Below are 21,464 nucleotides of genomic sequence, written 5' to 3'. Positions count from 1 at the left end.
CTCCACGGGCACTGGAAGACATCTCTTGCCCTGCACAATGCCCCCAGCCTCTCAGAGGTCAGCCCCCATACTTACTTCCCTCCGCCACAAGCACTCACCACCTGCATCCCTGCGGACATTGCTTCCTTGGCCCAGCCCTTTGACCCTCAGTGGGTGTCTGGAGTGGAAAGCTATGGCTCCATCCACAGCAGCTGCATCCAGGCAGGAGGAGAGGGCAACAGGCACACGCGTGCCCCCCACCCCACCCCCGAGCCCCATCCCGACCTAAATCCTAGCCCCAACTCGCCGGCAGTCTTCCCTACATTCTTGCCAGCCTTCACTCCAGCGCTCCTTCGTGGTCCCGCTGTGCAAAGGTTCCACCCCCGTTTTGACACTTGCTGCTCAGCCTGGCTCCCCCACCCCCTCGCCTCTCCCACGGTTCACATTCCCCTTTCTAGAGGGGGCCGAAGGGGGAAGGCAACGACAGTGTTAGGGGAGACAATGAGGGAGGGAGGAGGCCTGGGGAGTCTGCCTCGGCACGGGAAGGGGCCGGGCAGTCCCGTCGGGGAAGTGGGAGGGGGGCCCCAGCGCCGGGAGGGAAGAGCCTGCCGCCCAGAGCTCTGAGCCACTAGTTTCTCGGTGTTCCATCAGGACAACGCCACCAGCTGCCCCGGGCTCCGTCCTCGGGCCTCGCCCATTCAAGCCGCGGCAGCATCGCGGGCAGTGAGTCTAGGGGGGAAAGAGGAACCCGAGGCTCCTTTGCTTCAACCCCAAATCCTGCCCCACCCGGAGACGAGGCTTTTGCTAGGGCACCTCTGCAGCCTGGGTTTGAGGGAGAAGGAGCGAAGGATGGAGCAGTCTTCTCACAACCAACTGGGAAAAGGCTGGGAGGCCACAGGGAGTGCCTGGCAGATGGGATCGCCGCGAGGCTGGGGGAACGGGGTGGAAGTGGCTTGGACCCAGGGAGAGAGGCACGGCTGGGGCACAGAGCGGCCTCACGCGGTAACGCGGCACCTGGCCCTCCCCAGCCCCGGGGGTCCACCCTCCACGCCGGCGCCGCAGCGAGGGGCAGGGGGGACCATGGCCCGCCTCTTCAGTCCCCGGCCGCCCCCCAGCGAAGACCTCTTCTACGAGACCTACTACAGCCTGAGTCAGCAGTACCCACTGGTGCTTCTGCTGCTGGTGATCGTGCTCTGCGCGCTCCTGGCGATGCTGGCTGTCGCCTCCGCCAGCGGCAGGGTGAGCCGGGGAGCTTCTGGTGGGGCGGGGCTCCTTCCCGAGGGTGGCGGGAGGGTCACCGCCTAGAGGGCGGTTGCGGGGTAGGGACTTAGGGAGGGGTCTTCTTTGCCACCTGCGTTCTTCGCTGGAACCCAGGAAAGGAGCACCATGCCTTGCTAGGAAACATGGTGATCCTGGACAAGTCACTGCGCCTCTCTGGGCCACAGTTGCTGGGCCGCTGGGAGAAGGCTGAGCCCTGGCTGCTTTTAATTTCTTTCAGGGTACTGACAGACCTGTGATCTACGGGTTCTAGAGTAAATTCAACACCGGGTTTTCCAATTTTCCAGAAGGGAAATTACACTGGGCCCCGTGGGAATCTGTTTCCTGGTTTTCTTTCTCTCATAGGGGCTGTGGGGCAGTCATACCCATAGACTCCCAGAAGGCATCCTCCAGCCCACTCACATTTAGTCCTCAGATAAAGCCATTTCCAGTTTTTTGGTTTTTTTTTTTTTTTTTTTAGGAGAAAGGGGTTCTTCAATTCCATTTCTGGAAATACCTTGCTCCAAGTTTTCTTTTCACTTTTCGGAGGCCAGTTGGGGAAGCCACCAAACTGACCAATTTTTCCTGGGCCACCTCGAAGTCCAGGAAGAGGTGGGGACACAGGGCAGGGACAGCAGCAGGAGGTCGACGCCCAGAGGGGGTGGTGAAAGTGTAGGGCTCCCCCCTGGCCTGCCAGGAAGAGGTTCCAGGTGCCCCCCGCTGCTGGAGCACTTCTTAGGGCTGGGGTGGGGGGGGGGGCTACACCCAGACTTGTGCCCAGGGCAGGGAATCTCCTGAGCAAATTGGCCAGATTTGGGTACACTCATTCCTAAGTGCCTTCTGTGAGGTAGGGTTTTTCACTTACATCAGGACCCCAGGATGGTGCTCTAATTCCTATTTGACAGATGAGAAAACGAGCTCAGCAAGGTCATGGATTCACAAATGCACCATATGGGTAGGCTCTGGGTAGATGGCCCAAGGTTCCAGCCCGGCTGCCAGTGAGCTATTAGGGTGAACCGTAGGAGACAGCAGGCTGTGTAGATTCAAAACAGGTTCTTGGCAACTTCCTGTGGTTCAGCCTAACTGAATGGCCAGCTCAGGTGCCCTGTCTCCTTTTCTGACCTGAATTGGAGACACTCTTCGGAAATGGCCCTGGGGGGCTGCCTGTTCTTCAACTTGGAGGAGCTCCCCAAACTCCGCACTCCAGTCTTGCCGCAAGCACCCCCTCCCCACAGGATCTAGCTTCAGACCGGGGCTTCCTGACCACCGTGCTGTGCGCGCTCGGGGGCTTCTCGCTGCTCCTGGGCCTGGCTTCCCGCGAGCAACGGCTGCAGCGCTGGACACGTCCCCTGTCGGTCCTCGTGTGGGCCGCGCTACTCGGGCTAGGCCATGGCTTCCTGTTCACCGGGGGCCTGGTGAGCGCCTGGGACCAGGTGAGAGGAGCGGCAGGTGGAGCAGGGGGCAGGAGGACGCCGGCCCAGAGCCGCCAGCAGCTCCCCGTGCCCCTCCCCCCCCAGGTGTCCTTTTTCCTCTTCGTCATCTTCACCGTGTACGCCATGTTGCCCTTGGGCATGCGGGATGCCGCCGCTGCGGGCCTTGCCTCGTCGCTCTCCCACCTGCTGGCCCTTGGGCTGTACCTTGGGCCTCAGCCGGACTCCAGGCCGGCGCTGCTGCCGCAGGTGAGAACGGCGTTGCACACGCTGCCCCCAGGGCCCCGCTGCGCCCAGGGTCAGCTCGCTTCCTCTGAGCATGCGCCAACCGCCTGCTGAGCGGTGACTCCCGGGCCTGGCGCCACGCCAAGCGCAGGGTACAAACGCATACACCCAGACGGTGTCCTCATGGCCCTGGTGCCTCATAGCAGCACGATGCTCCAGACACCTGAAGCCGCCTCTGGGCCCCCCCGGGGAAGGGACTTCAGGGGACCAGAGCTGTGGGGACAGATGTGGATGATGGACCCGTCACAGAGAATGTAAAAATCGGAGCTTGACTAGTTTTGTGCTGCGGGGGCCGCGGAGGGGGTGGATGGTGGGGTGGCTTTCCAGGCAGAGGAAACGTGTGTGCGAGGGTTTCTAGACCTAAGGGCCTTGTTGGTGCACAACTGAGTCTAGAGCAGGGATCCTGGGGCAGGAGAAGCGCCCCCTATGGACTCAGCAGTGTGGCCCCAATTGCCTGGACATACTCAGGTCTCTAACTGTGGAGTCCTCCTCAACCCTCTTGGAGACCAGCTGCAGCTACACGCTTAACCACTGCCCCCACCACCTGCGGCCAGCGCCCTCTGAGGCTGACCCTCTCCCGCAGCTGGCAGCGAACGCCGTGTTGTTCTTGTGCGGGAACGTGGCCGGAGCGTACCACAAGGCGCTGATGGAGCGCGCTCTGCGCGCCACGTTCCGGGAGGCTCTTCGTTCCCTGCACTCGCGCCGGCGGCTGGACACCGAGAAGAAGCACCAGGTCCGCTGGGCCTGGGAGGCTGGGAGGGACTGGGGTTTGAGAAAGGAGTTGTTTATATCACACAACGGGGCTCCTTTGCAAGCTGAATGACTTTGGGCAGGTTACTTGCCCTTCTCCCTCCTCCTTTGTAAAATGCGGCTACCGTCCACCTTGGAAAGTTGTGTTAAGTCTCAAAGACCCAGAAGCTTGTAAAAGCACTTTTATGATACTAAACGAAGAACTCTAATTCTGGCATTGGTGCCGGAGTTCAGTCCCTAAAAGTGACTAGTGCAGGATGGGGAGCTGAAGCCCAGCTCTGTGTGATGGGGAGGATCTGGGGGAGTACTCTGGGGAAATGGGTGAGCTCCTAGATGGTCGGGAGGCTGGGACTCCTGGCTTCAGGTTGCAAGAGGGTGGGTGTTCATAGTGATCTCCTGCAGGAACACCTTCTCTTGTCCATTCTTCCTGCCTACCTGGCCCGAGAGATGAAGGCAGAGATCATGGCACGGCTGCAGGCTGGACAGGGGTCCCGGCCAGAGAGCACCAACAACTTCCACAGCCTCTATGTCAAGAGGCACCAGGGAGTGAGGTAGGAGAGAGGATGGCCAGAGGGGAGGGGGGCATTGCCTGAGACCTTGGCCCCACTGACATCATCTGCCCGCCCAGCGTGCTGTATGCTGACATCGTGGGCTTCACCCGGCTGGCCAGTGAGTGCTCCCCTAAGGAGCTGGTGCTCATGCTCAACGAGCTCTTCGGCAAGTTCGACCAGATTGCCAAGGTCAGAGGGGCCCTCCTCCCTACGCAGGGACCTTCAAATGCCCCACCCTCGAGAGCCCCTTCCAAGGGAAACTCCTGCCACCTTAGATCCCAGTCCCATTTCAGAGCCCATGTATTCCCATGGAAGATATTCCAATGGAGGTAGGAAACCCTCTCAAACAACCCCAGGCATGGAGCTGCTCATCTCAAACCTGGAGAGACTTCTCAACAATGCCCCCACAAATGCCCCAACGACCCCACCCCCAAAGATGCTCAGAGCCCCCAGTATAGGGGTCTCTGGACACTACCACCAAATCTAGAGAGATTTCCAGATGTTCTAACCTCAGGGGCCCCTTCCAAGGGAAATCTCTGCCCTGTACAACATCAGCCCAGGCCAGCCCAGCCACCTGGTCAGACGCCAGGGATGCCACCAACAAACCTAATCTTGAGTCTCCCCCAGAAAACCGCAGTCTTGCTCAAATCTGAACACACCCTCCACGTGCCAAAGCTGGGGGAGAGCCACAGACCTCAGCCATCCCCATATCAAGTTAAGGGAATCCCTAGATCTGACCCAGAGACTCCCAGCCTCAGAAGTTCCTCAGGAATACCACATTTGCTCCCATTTGTCCCAGCTCCCTCGTGCCTCCTCTGACCTCTAACCAGGTGCCCCCCCCTCCCCCTGCACACACACACACTCCCAGGAGCATGAATGCATGCGGATCAAGATCCTGGGAGACTGTTACTACTGTGTCTCTGGGCTACCGCTCTCCCTGCCAGACCACGCCATCAACTGCGTGCGCATGGGGCTGGACATGTGCCGGGCCATCAGGTCAGCTCAGGTGGGCGGGAAAGAGGGGTACCAAGGGATGGGTGTGGGCAAGGAGCAGGCAGGGTAGTGGAGGTCCTCTTGGAGAGAGGGAGGGGTGTGGCATGCATAGGGCCGAAGGCGCCAATCAGACTGTCCCCTGCCTACCCTGCTCAGGAAACTCCGGGCGGCCACTGGCGTGGACATCAACATGCGTGTGGGCGTGCACTCGGGCAGTGTGCTCTGCGGAGTCATCGGGCTGCAGAAGTGGCAGTATGATGTCTGGTCCCATGATGTCACACTGGCCAACCACATGGAGGCGGGCGGCGTGCCAGGGTGAGATGCGGGGCTGCAGGAGGCCACAGGAAGAAACCAGCCGGGCCTCCCACATGCTGCCACATGATTCACAGTTCTCTAAAATGAGCACAATCCCACCTGGGGCTCAGGGAGACCCTGGTGCGCAGGGAGGGGTGCTGGGAGACACCTCCTGGAGCACAGGGCCTTGCTTAAAGTCAGACCTCCAGGAAGGATCCTGGGAAAAAAGGAGAGGTCTGCAGGCCCTCCCTCCTGACTCTTGCTGTCCCCTCTTTCTAGACGAGTACATATCACAGGGGCTACCCTGGCCCTGCTGGCCGGGGTCTATGCTGTGGAAGATGCATCGATGGAACACCGGGACCCATACCTTCGGGAGCTAGGGGAGCCCACTTACCTGGTCATCGACCCCCGGGTAAAAGCCCAGCCTGCACCCCATGGGTTGGCCCACCTGAAGCACCCATGGCCAACCGGCCTGATCTCTTCTCCTATGCCAGAGATTGAATTCCTGGGTCTCAGTGTGTGCGTCAAGGGGGAGGAGCCCCAACCTTCTAAGGAGTGTGGGGAGAATGTAGAAGGCGTTTGTGATCTTGACTCTCAGCCCTCATATGCCCCAGGCTGAGGAGGAGGAGGAGAAGGGCACTGCGGGAGGGCTGCTGTCCTCTCTCGAGGGCCCCCAGATGCGCCCATCACTGCTGATGACCCGCTACCTGGAGTCCTGGGGCGCGGCCAAGCCTTTTGCCCACCTGAGCCACCTAGAGAGCCCTGTGTCCACTTCCACCCCTCTCCCGGTAAGTGCACCTCCCTCGTGAGCCCTAGCACTTACTAACCTCATTCCCAGTGCCCCTCCCAACTTCCCCGCCCTCACCACCAGTGAGTCACTTGATGACATCCCGAGGTCTTGAACAGTCTGGTTGTCCTGGTCACTGGTTCAGGCCTTTCCTTGATTCACAGTTCTCTAAAATGAGCACAACCCCCCCTGGGGCTCAGGGAGACCCTGGTGCGCAGGGAGGGGTGCTGGGAGACACCTCCTGGAGCACAGGGCCTTGCTTAAAGTCAGACCTCCAGGAAGGATCCTGGGAAAAAAGGAGAGGTCTGCAGGCCCTCCCTCCTGACTCTTGCTGCCCCCTCTTTCCAGATGAGTACATATTACAGGGGCTACCCTGGGAGGTAGGGTAAGAGTGCCCTTTCTCCTTCCAGAGAAAGGAAAAAGATCACTGCCTTCTGAGCTCGGCTGAGATGCCAAATCCCATAGACCCTATCTATGTCCATTGTTCCCCAACCTCCACTCGGGAACCCCCTACCATCAGTACCACAGAGGTATAGACCCCACTTCTCCTGGCTCCGAAGCCAGTGCTCACAGCCACTCCCACGGGGAAATGTGTCTGTCCAGCTCCATTCCTGAGACTGCACACTCTCTTTAATCCCCACTAGGACTGGGAAGGTGGGGGCAAATCAGTTGTTGCCCCGACTCTCCAGCATGTGTATGAGGATAAAATGAGGTGACATGAAAATCTCACATGGCCTTGAAGGCCGTCACCCTGAGCAGGCAGGGGTTGGGGAGAGAGGGAAGAGAGGAAACGAGGGGACGGTGGATTACTGGCTGAGCCTGTGCTCAGCCCCTTCGGGTCATCAGTGACCCACTAGAAGCCTTCATCTCCCCCACCAGCTTTTAGGGTTGGTGCTTGGTGGCAAGCAGCCAGAGAACCCCCTCTTGCAGGGACTGAGGCCATGTCCCCAAAGACTTGCCCCAGGAGTAGTTTCCTCAGCCTGCTTTCTCCATTTGATCTGATCTTCCCAAAACTTTCCCAGCCTCCTTTCTGCAGATCTTCTGCTCAGAATCTTCTCTACTGGGTAGACCCAGTTGTGTACGTGGGATGGCTTCAGAGTACCCTTTCTGTGTTCTGTCTCCCCTCCCCACCCACCCAGCAGGAAAGCAGGCCAGAGATCAGTGGGAACTGTGGAGTGGGGGGACGTTGGCAGCGTGGTTCAGGAGAATACCTAATTCAGAGCCTTAACGTAGAGTAGGGGCAAGGTCAGAAGGGAGAGGAAGAAAGAATCCAAGACGCTTGCAGAAGGGAGTCCCCCAGGGGGAGGTAGAGCAGATGGTGGGCTTTGGTGGGAGCCCAGGGACTGTGAGATAGTGTTGAGTGCTCCCCAGAACCCATGCCAGATCTCCCCAAGTCCCCAGTAGTGTGTAGGCTAAGAAATGTCAGGGTGGAGAAGTAAGAGCCCCTAGTTCAAAAGTATCTCCCGAGGCAGGACCTCACCAGCCCAGAAATTCACTTCCCAGCCCCTGAAGTCCCTCAGTCAATGCTAGAAATCCTGAGAATCACAACAGCTTACACTTAAACAATGGGGACCTCTGGAGTCGGGGGGGCAGTGTTGGTGCTAGGATATACCATCCATCCATCCACCCACCCACCCGGCCACAATTTTAAAGCACCTACTATGCAGCAGGTGCTAGGCTAATTCTTGAGAGGACAGAAATGAATAAAACATGTTCCCTGCCTTCAATAACATACAGGCATTGAGCAAGGTGGAGAGGCAGGTAGGTAACTTGAAAACAGTTAGGCTCAGACCTAGATGCATAGATGGCCTCCTACCTAGAACATCCGTCTCAATCTCCCTTTTCCTCCCCTCTCCCTCTCCCATACGCCAGGTTTGGGTTTGGGGGGATGAGGTGGCCCTCTGTGACCCTGCTGCCTTCACATGCACCGAGGGAGCAGCAAAGAGCAGTCACCAGACCCCTGGCCCTGGGCAGTGGCCGCTGTGCTGCGTTCTCTTTCCTGGGGCTTGTCTCACCGCTTTACTCGTCTGCTTGCTTTCATATCTTGGCACACAGAGAGCCTTCCTTTTACTACAGAAAAGAATGAGTGTGGCCAGGTTTGTTTCTCTTCCTTCCTCTTTCCCTTTCTTCTCGTTTTGTTTTTGCTCCCACCACCTCCCAGCTCAGCCTGACCACAAGGGAGTCAGAACGTTCGCCATCGTCACTTCAGTTTAAACCAACGAGGATTTTTTGGCATGCTGGGGTGATGGGCAAGTCCCCGCCTTTGGGATTTGTTCAGTCCTTAGGGAAGATGACCACCCCTCAAGCGTACAGGCTTGTCTCATAAGTGGTAGAAACTGAGGAAATGAGAGCATAAGGACCCTGGGTGTCTAAAGAGTCCAGAAGAACCTTTAAGGAATAAATGTGGTTTGACCCTTCCGTTAAGGGCAGGTGGGATTTGATGGAAAGAGGAAGTCATTACAGGCAGGGGAAATACAGCAGTTGCTAAAAGCCCAGGATGTGTGTAGATATGGAATGCCTCACTGCAGAGAGGCTTCAAGGATGGTCAGCATCGCCTCATCTCCCCCTTCGCTGTGTTCTCCCAACAGGAGAAGGCCCTGGCCTCCTTCAGCCCCCAATGGAGCCTGGACCGGTGAGGAGGCCCCAGCAACTCTGACAGTGGGGCTGTCTGGGCGACCTGCCTCCATCCTCCCTAGGGGGGCCGCCCCCGCTTCGCCCACACGCTGTCCAGGGTCTCCTGTGGTGACAGGCTGGGCTCTCACTGTGCAGGAGCCGTACCCCCCGGGGACTAGATGAGGACCTGGACACTGGGGACGCCAAGTTCTTCCAGGTCATCGAACAGCTCAACTCTCAGAAGTAAGGAGAACAGAAGGCAGCCGGGAGGGGTGTGAGGGCTGGGCCCCGCCGTAAGGAATGGATGTGCTCCCCTGATGACCCAGGGGAAGGGAGCCGCTTCCCTGCTCCAGCCCAGGGAAACACACACCTGGCCATCCCCCCAACCTGCCCCTCCCTTCCCTTTCATCTCTGGGGCTCACTGCCCCCCACCTCCCACCAGGCAGTGGAAGCAGTCAAAGGACTTCAACCCACTGACACTGTACTTCAGAGAGAAGGAGCTGGAGAAAGAGGTGGGTGTGGGGGATGGCAGCGGAGAATTTTCTAACCTTAGCTCCTTGGCCTTGGGGAGCGGGCAAGCCCTGTGGTCGCCCCTCACCTCCCGGGTCTACTCAGTTTGTGATCCTGGGGGTGAGGGGCTTGTGATTCTCTCCAAGTGGACGTCACCCTATAGATTGGATTACTAGGTGGGGATGGGAGGGAGGAGGGCAGCTCCTCGGAGAACCGGTAGAGGCTACCTGAGACTGAACTGGACGGCAGGGCGGTGAGGCTGGGTCTCCCGCTCCTTGCCGGGAACGGACTCCTCCAAGGTGATGGGCAGCCCTGGTGGCCCCTGTGGCCACACTGACCCCTGTCCTTCTAGTATCGACTTTCTGCCCTCCCCGCCTTCAAATACTATGCGGCCTGCACCTTCCTGGTCTTCTTCTCCAATTTCATCATCCAGATGCTGGTGACCAACAGGTGAGAGCCCCAGGCAAGGGCGACCCTGAGCCTCACACACAGACCACCAAGCTCCTGCTGATCCTTGACCCACACTTTCTTCCTTTACCCACTTCCCCTTGGCTTCAGACACTGAGCCACAGAGGAAGTATGTGTTCTGGGGAAGCAGTGATAATCACAGCTTTCATTTTACTATCATACATCCTGTGGACTTTCTACATAATCCAAGCACTTTCACATGCCTGTCTCTGGGTCCTAACAACTTTTCCTTGAAGCGGGTTCTGTTTTCATTGAGGAGCCCAAATCTCACAGTAAATGAGCTTAGAAAGTAGGCCCTCATTTTTAGTCCATGGCTAGGAGGGGGCTGCAAGGGCTTGTCCAAAACTTAGCCAGGTGGAAGAGCTTTGGCCTGAAGGCCCAGAGGCTGGCCTAATGCGGCCTCAGCCCCCTCGTGAGCCCCCTGCCCCCTTCAGTACTGTCCTGACCTCATTAGTTCCTGCCCCCGCACCACCGCCCTAGACCCCCTCAGCTTTTCCGGATCACCAGTATGCAATGCCTTTTATCGGCCCAGACCCCACTGGGGGCCAGTTCAGATCCCTAGGACTGCTCCTCCCCACATCTCCCAACCAGGGTGCACAGCACACTCCCGGCACACAGAGCATCTTCTGACCCTTCAAGGCCTCACTCAGTCTTGTCTCCCTTTAGGCCCCCAGCTCTGGCCGTCACCTATAGCATCACCTTCCTCCTCTTCCTCCTCCTTCTCTTCGTCTGCTTCTCAGAGCACCTGACGGTGAGGTGGGCTGGGGGGTGGAAGTGGTCGGCTGGGCCCTTACCACTACCTGGCCTGAGGCGGGGGGTGCCCCAGCTCCATGGCTAAGATTCTTGTGCTTCCTCCACAGAAGTGTGTCTTGAAAGGCCCCAAGATGCTGCACTGGCTGCCCGCACTGTCTGGCTTGGTGGCCACACGGCCCGGACTCCGAGTTGCCCTGGGCACTGCCACCATCCTCCTCGTTTTTGTCATGGCTATTACCAGCCTGGTGAGGGCAGAGGGGGCCCTATGCACCCACTTCAGGGCCTGTTGGACCTAGCAGAGGCTGACAGAGCAGCTGGACTAAGGCCAGGGGATTCGGGCAATGTGGACAAATATAAAGAAAACAAGTAATCTGCCACCTGCATAATTGTTTATAACCCTTTGGTGGACAGCCTTCCTATCTTTTCTATGTAGGCAGATCTGCATTGCTTAGCTCACTCGCTGTGATGTTGTAGCTGAGTCTGGCAGATTTTTCAGAACTCACAATCACTCCTAGAATTCTGTCCCTGAAAGACACCTTAGAAATCATCCCCCAGCCAAGTCACAGAAGAGGAAGCTGAGGCCCAGAGAGGTTAAGCGGCTGGCAAGAGATCGCACAGTGGGTCCGCTGGCAGACTAGAGCCCAGGACACCCACTCCTCCCATCCCTGACCAGCCAGCGAGGACCCCATTGCTAAGGCTCCCTCGCCAGGCAGAAATAGCAGAATCCACCCCGCTGGAGGAGGCTGGCCCTCACTCAGCCCTAGGTCAGCTGAAACCCAGCTCAAGCCACCATTGTGCCCCAGGAGCCGCCCGCCCACCTCAGCTCTTCCCCTCCTTCCGCAGTTCTTCTTACCGGCAGCAACAAACTGCCCTTCCGGGGCTTCCAATGTGTCCTCCGTGGCTTCCAACCTCTCCTGGGAGCTCCCTGGCTCCCTGCCTCTCATCAGCGTCCCAGTGAGTCTTCCCCACAGCCCTGAATCTCTTTCTCCAGAGCCTTCCTTGGCCCCTCCGCCACCCCCATCCTCTGGATTGGGACAGACAAAAAACACACTTGGTGTGTTTGTGTGTATGACACCCCCTGTCCCCCAGATAGAACCCGGGCCCTGGGAGGGGCAGAACGGGAGCCCTGGGATAGTCCCCACCCCTGCCTGTGGCATAAGCCCCCCCCCCTTGACCACCCTGCCCGACCCCACAGTACTCTATGCACTGCTGCGTGCTGGGGTTCCTGTCTTGCTCCCTCTTTCTGCACATGAGCTTCGAGCTGAAGTTGCTGTTGCTCCTGCTGTGGCTGGGGGTCTCCTGCTCCCTCTTCCTGCACTCCCACGCCTGGCTGTCCGACTGCCTCATCGCCCGCCTCTATCCAGATCCCTTGGACTCCAGGTGCGCACGGCCACTGGACAGAGGCGCCCAGGCCCTCTGGGGGCAGAGCAGAGCTCTCCTCACCTCACTGACCTGAACGGGGGAGGGTGGCTGACGGCTGCATGGGCACTGGGGTTAGGGACAAGGCCATCGGGAAGGGGCAGGGCAAGGGGCAACCCTGATATGTGGCCTCCTCAGGCCAGGGGTGCTAAAGGAGCCCAAAGTGATGGGAGCTATCTCCTTCTTCATCTTCTTCTTCACCCTCCTTGTCCTGGCTCGGCAGGTAAGTCACCCAGCTCCGCCCTCCAGAGGTTCCCTTTGAAGGGGGAGGTGGGGGCCCCCATATATTTGACTTGGTCTTTCTCACCCTTTCCCTCAATCTTACGTCTCCAGGGTTGAGCCCAAATGGTGTGCCCATTGGAAGCTTCTAAGCGAAACTTCCTGCTCCCTTTCTTTCTCCTTCACTCCCCAAGGGGGGTGCCCTCAAATTCTCCCTTTTCCCTCCCACCCCACGTCCAGGAAAACCACACATAAGAAAGAATCTGCTGCCAATTCTGCCTACCCTAGTTTGAATCTAGTTTCAAGGTAGCCTCCCCAGGGGTAGTTGGCCCTTGAGCTTTCTCTGTAGACTGGGGAGTGGTGTGGTTTGAGCCATCATGGAGTGGGGGGGGTGAACACTCAGGAGCTGAGGCTCCCCCTGCACTGTGTCTCCCCTTGGGCCCCTGGTGACCCTGGCAGAATGAGTATTACTGCCGCCTGGACTTCCTGTGGAAGAAGAAGCTGCGGCAGGAGCAGGAGGAGACAGAGACCATGGAGAACCTGACTCGGCTGCTGCTGGAGAATGTGCTCCCTGCGCACGTGGCGCCCCAGTTCATTGGCCAGAACCGGCGCAACGAGGTGACTCCCACCCCTGACTCCTGAGCTCCAGACGCCATAGGCATTAATTCTGGATGAAAATCTTAGCCCTCGGCCCATCGTCTCTGGACTCGCCCACAGTGGGTTGGGTGGCTGCCCGGGTCCCTGCCCCTGTCAGGTAGGTGCCTCCACTTTCATAAGCTCTTAGGCTTCGTCTCCTGAGCACAGAACCTCTGCGTTCCAAGTGCTTACTTAGAAGGAGTGTCTTCTCCAACCCATGGCCCCTCCATACCTTCCAGAAGCTTCTTCAACTGATGGGAATTGTGTGGAGGACACAGTCCACCCAGCCCTCTGGACCTGCACTATCCAGGATGTAGCCATTAGCCATGTGTGGCCATTTACATTTAAATTAATTAAAGTGGAACATTCAGTGCCTTAGCCTCACTGGCCACATTTCAAGTGTCTAAGAGCTGCTTATGGCCAGTGGCTGTCGTATCAGACATCACATATATAGAACTTTCTAACACCACAGGAATTTCCACTGGTAGATGTTAATCTCCATTCTCAAATGTGCTCTAGTCGGACCAGCAGAGAAAGTCACCCACATGTTGGCACCATTTTATCTGTACTGCCAGCACTTCTCCCTGTCTGCCGTGCAGATACTCTTGACCCGTCCTGAGGAATGTTCAAAGAAACAGGTCAGGGGCTATTTCGCAGCTGTACGCCCCCACCAGCTGCTCTCTGCCCTCAAAGTCAGCAGCACGCCTACTTCTCCTGGTTTCTTCTCTTATTTACACGGGACTCCTGTAACTGTTCCCGTTTCTGTCTTCACACTGGCTGCTAGAAAGCCCCGAGCCAGAACCGAGGACTAACAAGGACTCCAGGTCACCCCTTTTGTGAACCAAGTTCAAATAGGATTCCATCTTTACTATCTTACCTTTATTTTCCCTGTGTTCCATTTCCCCTATCATTTTATCTTCCAAATTGTAGCTATCTTTGTAAACGGACTTAACTGGCTTAACACCCTTCGGCAGTAGGATAGGATAGAAAGACGATTCCCACTGACATGACCCCAGTTCTTAAAGAACACGTTGCTGCGAGGTGATCCAGGCTCCAAACCCCTGTCTCTCCTGGAATCATAACGAGACTCAGTCTTTGACTCCTGAGTCACACATCCCTGGGATAACCTGGCCCTACCCCTCTTCCTCCTTTCCAATCCTTCTTAAATAGAGGGGTAAGAGTATGGACACAGGGAGGGGGGCCCATGCAGACCCCCAGGGGGAAAGAACATGGCTTGCTCCCTCATCCCAGCCTCCCACCCTCCAGGACCTCTACCACCAGTCCTACGAGTGTGTCTGTGTCCTCTTCGCCTCAGTTCCAGACTTTAAGGAGTTTTACTCTGAATCCAACATCAACCACGAGGGTCTAGAGTGTCTGCGGTTGCTCAATGAGATCATCGCTGATTTTGATGAGGTGACAACCCCAAGGGTCCCCCAGACCCTTTGTCCTGGGTGCTAGAACTTCCCAGCAGTCCCTCCTGCCCGCTCACTCTCCAGCCAGGGGCCCATCCTCCTCTCCCTGGCCCTGCCGCTCCTCCTCTGAGCCCCAGCTCTCCGGCAACTCTGCCCATGATCCACTCTCCCTCCTGCCACACTCCCTGACTCCACAACCTGGTCCTTTCGTCCCCAAAGGCCTGGGGCTGGGCTTCTGAGAGGGAGGAGGGAGAGAGCAAGAAAGACCAGGGACACAGCCTTCTTTCTGTACAGCTGCTCTCAAAGCCCAAGTTTAGCGGGGTGGAGAAGATCAAAACCATCGGGAGCACCTACATGGCAGCCACGGGCTTAAATGCCACCCCCGGACAGGATGCACAGCAGGTGCGGTACCCCTTCCTTACCCAGCCCCCATCCTGGCTCGCGCTGCTGGGCCCTCACTGACCCATCCTGGCGGGCCGGCCCTTTACTAGGATGCCGAGCGAAGCTGCAACCACCTGGGCACCATGGTGGAGTTCGCAGTGGCCCTCGGATCGAAGCTGGATGTCATCAACAAGCACTCATTCAACAACTTCCGCCTGCGTGTGGGTGAGGGCCCCCCCTTGCTGGGGCAGCCTGGGACTTCCTCTTCACCTTCTCAGGCTCTTCCTCCCCCAAGTCCTGTGTTAGCTACTCCCCACCTCACCCCTGGACCCCCTCCAGCCTCATCCCTGGGGGTGGAGCTTGAAGCTGCTGGGCCAGGAGCTCTGGGGTTCAGCTACCCCTTCCCTAAGCCACAGCCCTCCAGACCCATCCTCCTGCCCTCTAAGACCTCCAGGCTCTTCACCCTAAGTCCTGGAGCTTCCTTCTCCCCTCTCTCTCCTTAAACTACCCCCTCCCCGGCCACCTCCCAGGGCCCCTCTTTACCACACCTCTTGTCAGGGTTGAACCACGGACCTGTAGTGGCTGGAGTGATTGGGGCCCAGAAGCCTCAGTATGACATCTGGGGTAACACGGTGAATGTGGCCAGCCGCATGGAAAGTACGGGAGTCCTGGGCAAGATCCAAGTAAGGAGGCCACATTGGAGACATGGGGTGGGGGGATAGGATAGGGCCCCCCCCACACTCCAGACTCACACCCTTTCAATCACAGGTGACTGAAGAGACAGCCCGGGTGCTGCAATCCTTAGGCTATACGTGCTACAGCCGGGGCATCATCAAGGTCAAAGGCAAAGGGCAGCTCTGCACCTACTTCCTGAACACAGATTTGACACGAACTGGCCCTCCCTCGGCCACCCTAGGCTGAGACCCCCACCCATCCTCTCTATTCCAAGATCCTCAATAAAAAGACTCTGGGGGTGCCTGCCTGGCTCAGGGGGTTGAGCATCTGACTCTTGATTTTGGCTCAGGTCACCATCTCAGTCAGGGTTGTGAGATCGAGCCCCGCATTGGGCTCAGCACTGAGTGTGGAGCCTGCTTAAGATTCTCTCTCTCCCTCTCCCTCTGCCCCTTCTCTCTCTCTCTCTTAAAAAAAAAAAAGACTCTGATATGACTGGAGCCAATTGATGTCAGAAGCTTCTGGTATAGGTGCAGATCACCTTCTCCTTGCTTCTCATCAGGATGCTTCTTCCCAAGCTACACTGAGTGTCTGTGTATGCAAGTGTGATCATGAGTGTGTTAGAAAGGAGTGATTCTTCTTCACAAGCTCAGCCTCCCTGCCTGATTCCAGTATTTTGCACACTTTGGAAGCATGAAGAATTTTAGCCACATGACTCAAAATAAGGATTTGTCCTTTCCTTCTCCCCACCCACAAATTTTGGAAAGGAGTGGCTAGGAAAATGTCATTTGACCTTTATTCATTTAATAAACACTAAATAAGCACCTATTCTGTGCTTCCTACGCAGCATGGGCGCTGGAGGCCTGCGGAACGATCTGTCGGGTCCCTCCCTGTTGGCAAGTTGACCCATGCTTTCCAGCCAAGACCTGCAGACAGTTCTGGGATTCTCTTGTTCTCAGGTCCCTCAGATGCACTCTTGCTTCCTTCTGCATCCTTCCGTGCAGGTGCTGATGTTATGTGGGTCTTGAAGCATCCCTGGTTCTTTCCTACTTGTTCATATTTGGGGGTCTGTGAGCCATATCTTGACACCCTGGGTTTGTTACAGATGTTGCACGTGGGTTCTTGGTTTTTCTCCTAGTTGCTCTTTATGGAAGAGATTCAAAAAGTACACTGCTGCCACTTGGGCTACCATCTTCCCAAAAACAGAGCCAGTCTGAGGCTCCCCAAAACAAAAGTCATCCCTCAGAAAGAATGACTTAACCCTCCCACTTACGGGAATCTTCATCTGCTGAGAATGACCAGGGTCACAGAGGGCATCAGAGTGTTTTCTGGGTGCTGGCAGAAAGCTGACCTTTCTGCTTTTATCAGGGACTAAGATATGATGACTCTGTTTTCAAGGGGGACCCCCTTGGGAAATGGAGGGAAGGAAGGCAGTCCCCTTGAACATTGCCCACTGAAAGGACAAAGATGAGTAGCAGGAAGTTGGAGTCATGGTAACAGTGATACCTATCACAGGCTTCAGGGTAGAGGTCCTACAGCAGTGCTAAGTGTACTCAGAACATCTGCTGATTCAGGGAGTCTGGAGTTGATAAGCCCACATGGGTGGTCTTCCTCGATCAGCTCGTTCAGGGGTCTGTAGCCCTGTGTCGTTCTAAGTACGACCCGCAGAGCACCTGCCTCAGAATGGGAGAGGAGAGGGGGCTCTGGTTTCTGTATCTTTGTGTCCCTTCCAAAACTAAACTAAAGGATGTGCCTCTCAACTGTTGAGAAGGACCCCCCTAAGGGCGCCCAGGAGCATCCCTCTTGTCCCTAATGCATGCGCCCCACACACAGGGTTGACCCAATGTGAGACCAGGTTTAATCGCAAAGCTGCTCCAGGCCTTCACTCTGCCCTTACCTGCCCCGCCCCTCCCTGCTCTTCCGCTCCACCCCACTGTCCTCCTCCTCCTCCCCCTCGGGGTAAACTGGGTCAGGCCTGCGTGGGGAGCATTCCGCTGTGAGGACAGCCAGCGTCCTTCCACCAGCAGCGGCAGCACCACAGGCAACCCCCAGGCCTAGTTCAGTTCGCTTCGCTGCAGAGCGTCGATGGAGTCAGCGAGGCTCTCCGAGGGGCCGGGCTCGGATGGGGCGGGGGCGCCCCTCGCCGTCTGGCCCAGGGTGCCCCCGCGGCGGGCGCTGGACGCCTCGGAGCCGGTGCCCTCCAGCAGCTTGGCGACGAAGCCCACGCCGGCCGAGCGCAGCAGGCCGCCGCCGGCGCACGCGTACAGCACGGGGTTCACGCTGCTGCTCAGGAAGGCCAGCGCGATGAACACGTGGCGCGCCAGGAGCAGCGGGTCTCCGGCCGGCGACGCCCTCCCAGCCAGCACCCGGCCGGCCTCGGCCAGGTTCACCACGTGGTAGGGCAGCCAGAAGGCGGCGAAGGCCAGGATGATGAGCGCCACCAGGCGGCCGGTGCGGCGGCTGCGGCGGAAGCGCCGGGCCTGCAGCCTGCGCCTGATGTCCGAATAGCTGGCCACCACCACCAGGAAGGGCAGCAGGAAGCCGGTGACGGCCTCGAAGAGCAGATGGAACGCCTTGACGCGTTCGCTGGAGTACTTCGGGAAGCACTGCAGGGTCTGGTTGTTCGGTTTCAAGGTCACGGTGCGGTACAAGATGACGGGAATGGCCAGCAGAAGGGACGTCACCCAGATGCTTGCTAGCACCCACCAGGCAACGGCCTTGGTACGAACCTTCTGGGACACAAAGGGGAGGGCCACCGCCAGCGAGCGGTCCAGACTCATGGCGGTGATCAGCAGGACGCTGGCGTACATGCTGACTCCACAGGTGTAGTGAAACAGGCGGCAGCCCGCCAGTCCGAACACCCAGGTGCCTCGCGCCACAGAGTGGAGGAAAAAGGGGGCGGTAAGCAGTACGAACAAGTCCGCCACGGCCAGGTTCAGCACCAGCAAGGCAGTGACAGAGCGCTTCCTCATCTTTACCAGGATACTCCACACCACAAAGCCATTGCCAGGAAGCCCCAGGACCAGCGCCACTGACAGTATGACGATAGTCAACGGAATGATGAACATGACACCTAGTGAGGGGGCGCTGCGCAAGACAGAGTGTCCGTGGCCACGGCAAGGACCTGGGGAGCGAGGGCGAACAGAAGCATGAGGGCCGGGGACCCAGGTTTCCTGCCACCCTGGCCACACCTAGCCTGAGCACTCTAGGCCGTCTCCAACATCAGCAGCAGCAGACGTGCCTCTGCAATATACTGCCTTCGTCACGTCATCCGCGGACCATCTTCGGGGCATCTGGCAGAGCACGAAGACTGGTTTTCTAAGTGGACCAAGGGGCTCCTTCCTGCCCACGACCCAGTTGCAAAATACAGAGCAACAGCAGCAGCAGTACTTCCATACCCTTTCTGCCTCCTTCCCTTCTGAGACCCAGAACTAAACGGGGGAGGGGGACCTTCCCTACCAAAGCTGCACCCCTCAAAAGCCTAGCTCCTCTGTCACCTGCCAGGCCCTTAGCCCCCTCAGTCCCACTGACTCCCTCCAGTCACCTAGCGACTCTCTCCAGAGCTGCCCAGGGCCCACCAGGAATAACAGGGATGGGGAGGAGTTTGTGGATGGGAGACAAGAACAAGTCCTCCCCAGGCCTTTTACCACTGGTCAGTCTTTCTTTGGAAATTCCTTTGCACCTTCTTTCACGGTTGTATCCTGCCCCACCACTACCCACTACCCACTACCTCCCCCCTACTCCCACGATACTTACTTCCAGGCTTTGCCAGGTACCGGTTGGAAGCAGGTGCCAATGCCACGGTCAGGGTGGAGTGGCGTAGCCTATTCCCAGATCTGCCCCAGTTCCAGGGTCCCAGCCCCAGGTCTGGGTGCTATCAGCTAAGTACGCCAGAGAGGAAGTACCAAGAAGCAGGGGAGGGGGAAGACACATCTTCCTGAGGGTGGGGCTGAAACTCCTAGCCCTCCCTTCGCTGGGGGGGGAGAATAGTCTTTGTGTTCCTAGCACAAAAGCCTAGCACAGAGGAAGACTCCTCAGGGGCGGGACCAGATGAGAAGAGCCCAGGAAGGCGCAGTGAGAGGAAAGAGGGGTGAGGGGAGTGAGTAGGCTGGGGTGTGGCCTCAGATGCAGGTCTGGACTGGAGAATTGGACAGAGTAATAAACTGTCATACAGGAGAAGGAGGGAGGGAAGCCAGAGAAGGGAAATGGGCTCAAATTGCCAGAATGCTGGGTATCTTTATACGTTGTGTAAATAATGTAGATTTTTAGATTAATAGGAAGTGTAGGTTAGAGCTGTGGCTAGGTTATGGGTTTGGGTTCAGGTAACATCAGGATTTAAAGAGGACAGCGCCCTGTCTTTGGCTTGGGTTCAAGCCACGAGTGGAGCTGGAGGGGGAGGGCCCTCTTCCAGCACCCCCATCTATTCCCTCATTTAAAAGGGTTGCTTCAGTTCTAGGTCAGTCAGTTCTCCCTTCCCTTTGGCAGAAGCCAAATTCCAAACGATCTCCTTAGTATCCCACAGAATGCCAGTTTCTCCGCCTTTCCCGCAGCCACTTGCCTTGCGCTTGCCCGTGTGGCTTCCCCGCCACATGAATTTGGATTGAAGATCTGGGCGCTGGGCAGAGGTCAGCACCACCTCTTTCCTACCTGCCCATAGTTGGCTGTCCAGTCCCACCTTAGACACACAGAAAAAGTAGAGGCTGAGCATAGGGAGAGGAGGTGGGGGCAGGGATGCCTCACACCTGCCCTGCCAGGAGGGCAAACCAGGAATGTGCAAAGAAGAACAGCCTCCAAAATGGTCAGGCTTCTCCCTTCCTGGCAGGAGGGCAGTCTCCCGCTTTGATCTCTCCTGCAGGGGCTAAGATCTGAAAAGTCTTTCCTTCAGTCTGACCGTGAGCCTTCCTGCTTCCCTGCCAACCCTGTCACTCGTCAGGAGGGATGCGGGATGTGATGGTGGTCCCTGACGTCCCTTACCCTTCGCAGCGTGCCCACATTCTCTGCTTTGCGAAAGGCCAGCGCAGAGCTGACCAGTAGCTGCAAGGCAGAGGATGTGATGCAAAGAGATGGGCTGAAACCGCAGCAAGAAGGCAGAGTTGAGGAAGGGCTTTCTGACCACAGAAGTTGTGAGACGGGGACTATGGAAGAGAGGAAGTTAGGGAGCCTCTGCCCCAGCACATGAGAACAGGAAGAAGCCCCTGCTGTCGGTGTTTGGGGATGAAAGTTCTGGCTCAGAGCTCCAGGGTCAACCAGAGGCTCCTTCTGACAGAGGCTGGGTTGTCTTTGCCTCCTCTCCCAAACTACTCCCCGCCTCAACAGCCTTTCGTCCTCCACCCCAGACTAGATACTCTAAGCATACTTCCTGCCCCTCAAATCCAGAGCTCCACCCCGTCCCAGTTTGGGTGGCCCCGGTGTAACCCTGAGGACTGAATTTCCTTTGCTATGTCTTGGCCTCTGCCTGGGTGGTGTTAACAGTCACTAAAGCAGAACCCGGGGCGATGGCCCACGGGAGCACTCAGGTAACCGGCCACCGAAGTTTGCCAGGGACTGAGAGGACTGGGATAAGAGACTTTCAGCACTAAAACTAAGAAAGTCTTGGGCAAACCAGGACGAGTCAGTCACTCTAGTGACCGCATGTGTGTGCATGTGGACACCCTCTAAAAAAGAATCCTATCCTACATCCCCAAACTCAAAAGCATCAGGATCCAGAACAGTTTTGGGACCTAGAGATGGAGAGATTCCAAAAGATGGGGGCCAAGAAGTACTGCAGGGTGCCGAGCAACAGCTAGCTGTCTTGGGAGGAGTCAAGACTTGGCAGCGTGAAAAGGGAGGCAAAGGAGAGGGGGTGCCTCCCTGAAAAATTCTTCCTGTCCTCCAGCCATCCACACTATTCCCCATACCCGCTCAGCCCCAAGCCCCAAACGTCCCCCGTTTAAACATGTGCCTGCTCCTGGGCTCCTTTTTGAGTCAGGTGACCTCTAGGGGAAGAGCTGGATTCAGAGAAGATGACAAATCTGACACCCAGGGCTCCTCCCCCACTGTACCAAGCACAAGACAG

The 21,464-nt window shown here is 57.4% G+C and overlaps 2 protein-coding genes across 7 annotated transcripts; one reads left to right on the top strand and one right to left on the bottom strand.

Moving 5' to 3' along the window:
* The first annotated feature begins 472 nt into the window (after positions 1-472).
* Positions 473-16,233, top strand: ADCY4 (adenylate cyclase 4). Of its 6 annotated transcripts, XM_034648701.1 has the most exons (26): positions 480-702; positions 1,008-1,218; positions 2,472-2,669; positions 2,754-2,915; positions 3,535-3,684; positions 4,104-4,252; positions 4,330-4,441; positions 5,083-5,258; positions 5,402-5,560; positions 5,819-5,951; positions 6,154-6,327; positions 8,915-8,958; positions 9,096-9,182; positions 9,382-9,451; positions 9,802-9,899; positions 10,584-10,668; positions 10,778-10,915; positions 11,514-11,624; positions 11,866-12,050; positions 12,228-12,312; positions 12,768-12,926; positions 14,211-14,357; positions 14,651-14,758; positions 14,848-14,962; positions 15,296-15,420; positions 15,506-16,233. In XM_034648701.1, exons 2-26 carry the CDS (start codon positions 1,060-1,062, stop codon positions 15,656-15,658), a joined length of 3,282 nt encoding a protein of 1,093 aa, XP_034504592.1. In that variant the 5' UTR covers positions 480-702; positions 1,008-1,059; the 3' UTR covers positions 15,659-16,233. The 6 variants fall into 6 exon arrangements, with proteins under 6 accessions (XP_034504593.1, XP_034504594.1, XP_034504590.1 ...); XM_034648699.1 differs by having other exon boundaries at positions 479-1,218; positions 11,517-11,624; XM_034648697.1 differs by having other exon boundaries at positions 480-1,218.
* On the bottom strand, positions 16,184-20,936 carry LTB4R (leukotriene B4 receptor). Its single transcript, XM_034648708.1, has 2 exons — positions 19,166-20,936; positions 16,184-18,533 (listed from the first exon to the last, which is right to left on the bottom strand). Exon 2 carries the CDS (start codon positions 18,475-18,477, stop codon positions 17,464-17,466), a length of 1,014 nt encoding a protein of 337 aa, XP_034504599.1. The 5' UTR covers positions 18,478-18,533; positions 19,166-20,936; the 3' UTR covers positions 16,184-17,463.
* Between the last annotated feature and the right edge of the window lie 528 nt (positions 20,937-21,464).

This window comes from Ailuropoda melanoleuca, chromosome 20, assembly GCF_002007445.2.
Source record: "Ailuropoda melanoleuca isolate Jingjing chromosome 20, ASM200744v2, whole genome shotgun sequence".
In the NCBI taxonomy this organism is placed as follows: Eukaryota; Metazoa; Chordata; class Mammalia; order Carnivora; family Ursidae; genus Ailuropoda; species Ailuropoda melanoleuca.
Note: the sequence above shows the minus strand (reverse complement) of the source record. Positions and strands in the feature narration are given on the sequence as shown.

Excerpts from the sequence above, each read along its gene's own strand:
- LTB4R (XM_034648708.1), bottom strand. The coding sequence starts at position 18,477 with ATGTTCATCATTCCGTTGACTATCGTCATACTGTCAGTGGCGCTGGTC.
- ADCY4 (XM_034648697.1), top strand. The coding sequence starts at position 829 with ATGGAGCAGTCTTCTCACAACCAACTGGGAAAAGGCTGGGAGGCCACA. Across the intron at positions 3,685-4,103 it reads ACACCGAGAAGAAGCACCAG|GAACACCTTCTCTTGTCCAT; the intron begins GTCCGCTGGGCC and ends GATCTCCTGCAG. Across the intron at positions 15,421-15,505 it reads GAGTCCTGGGCAAGATCCAA|GTGACTGAAGAGACAGCCCG; the intron begins GTAAGGAGGCCA and ends TTTCAATCACAG.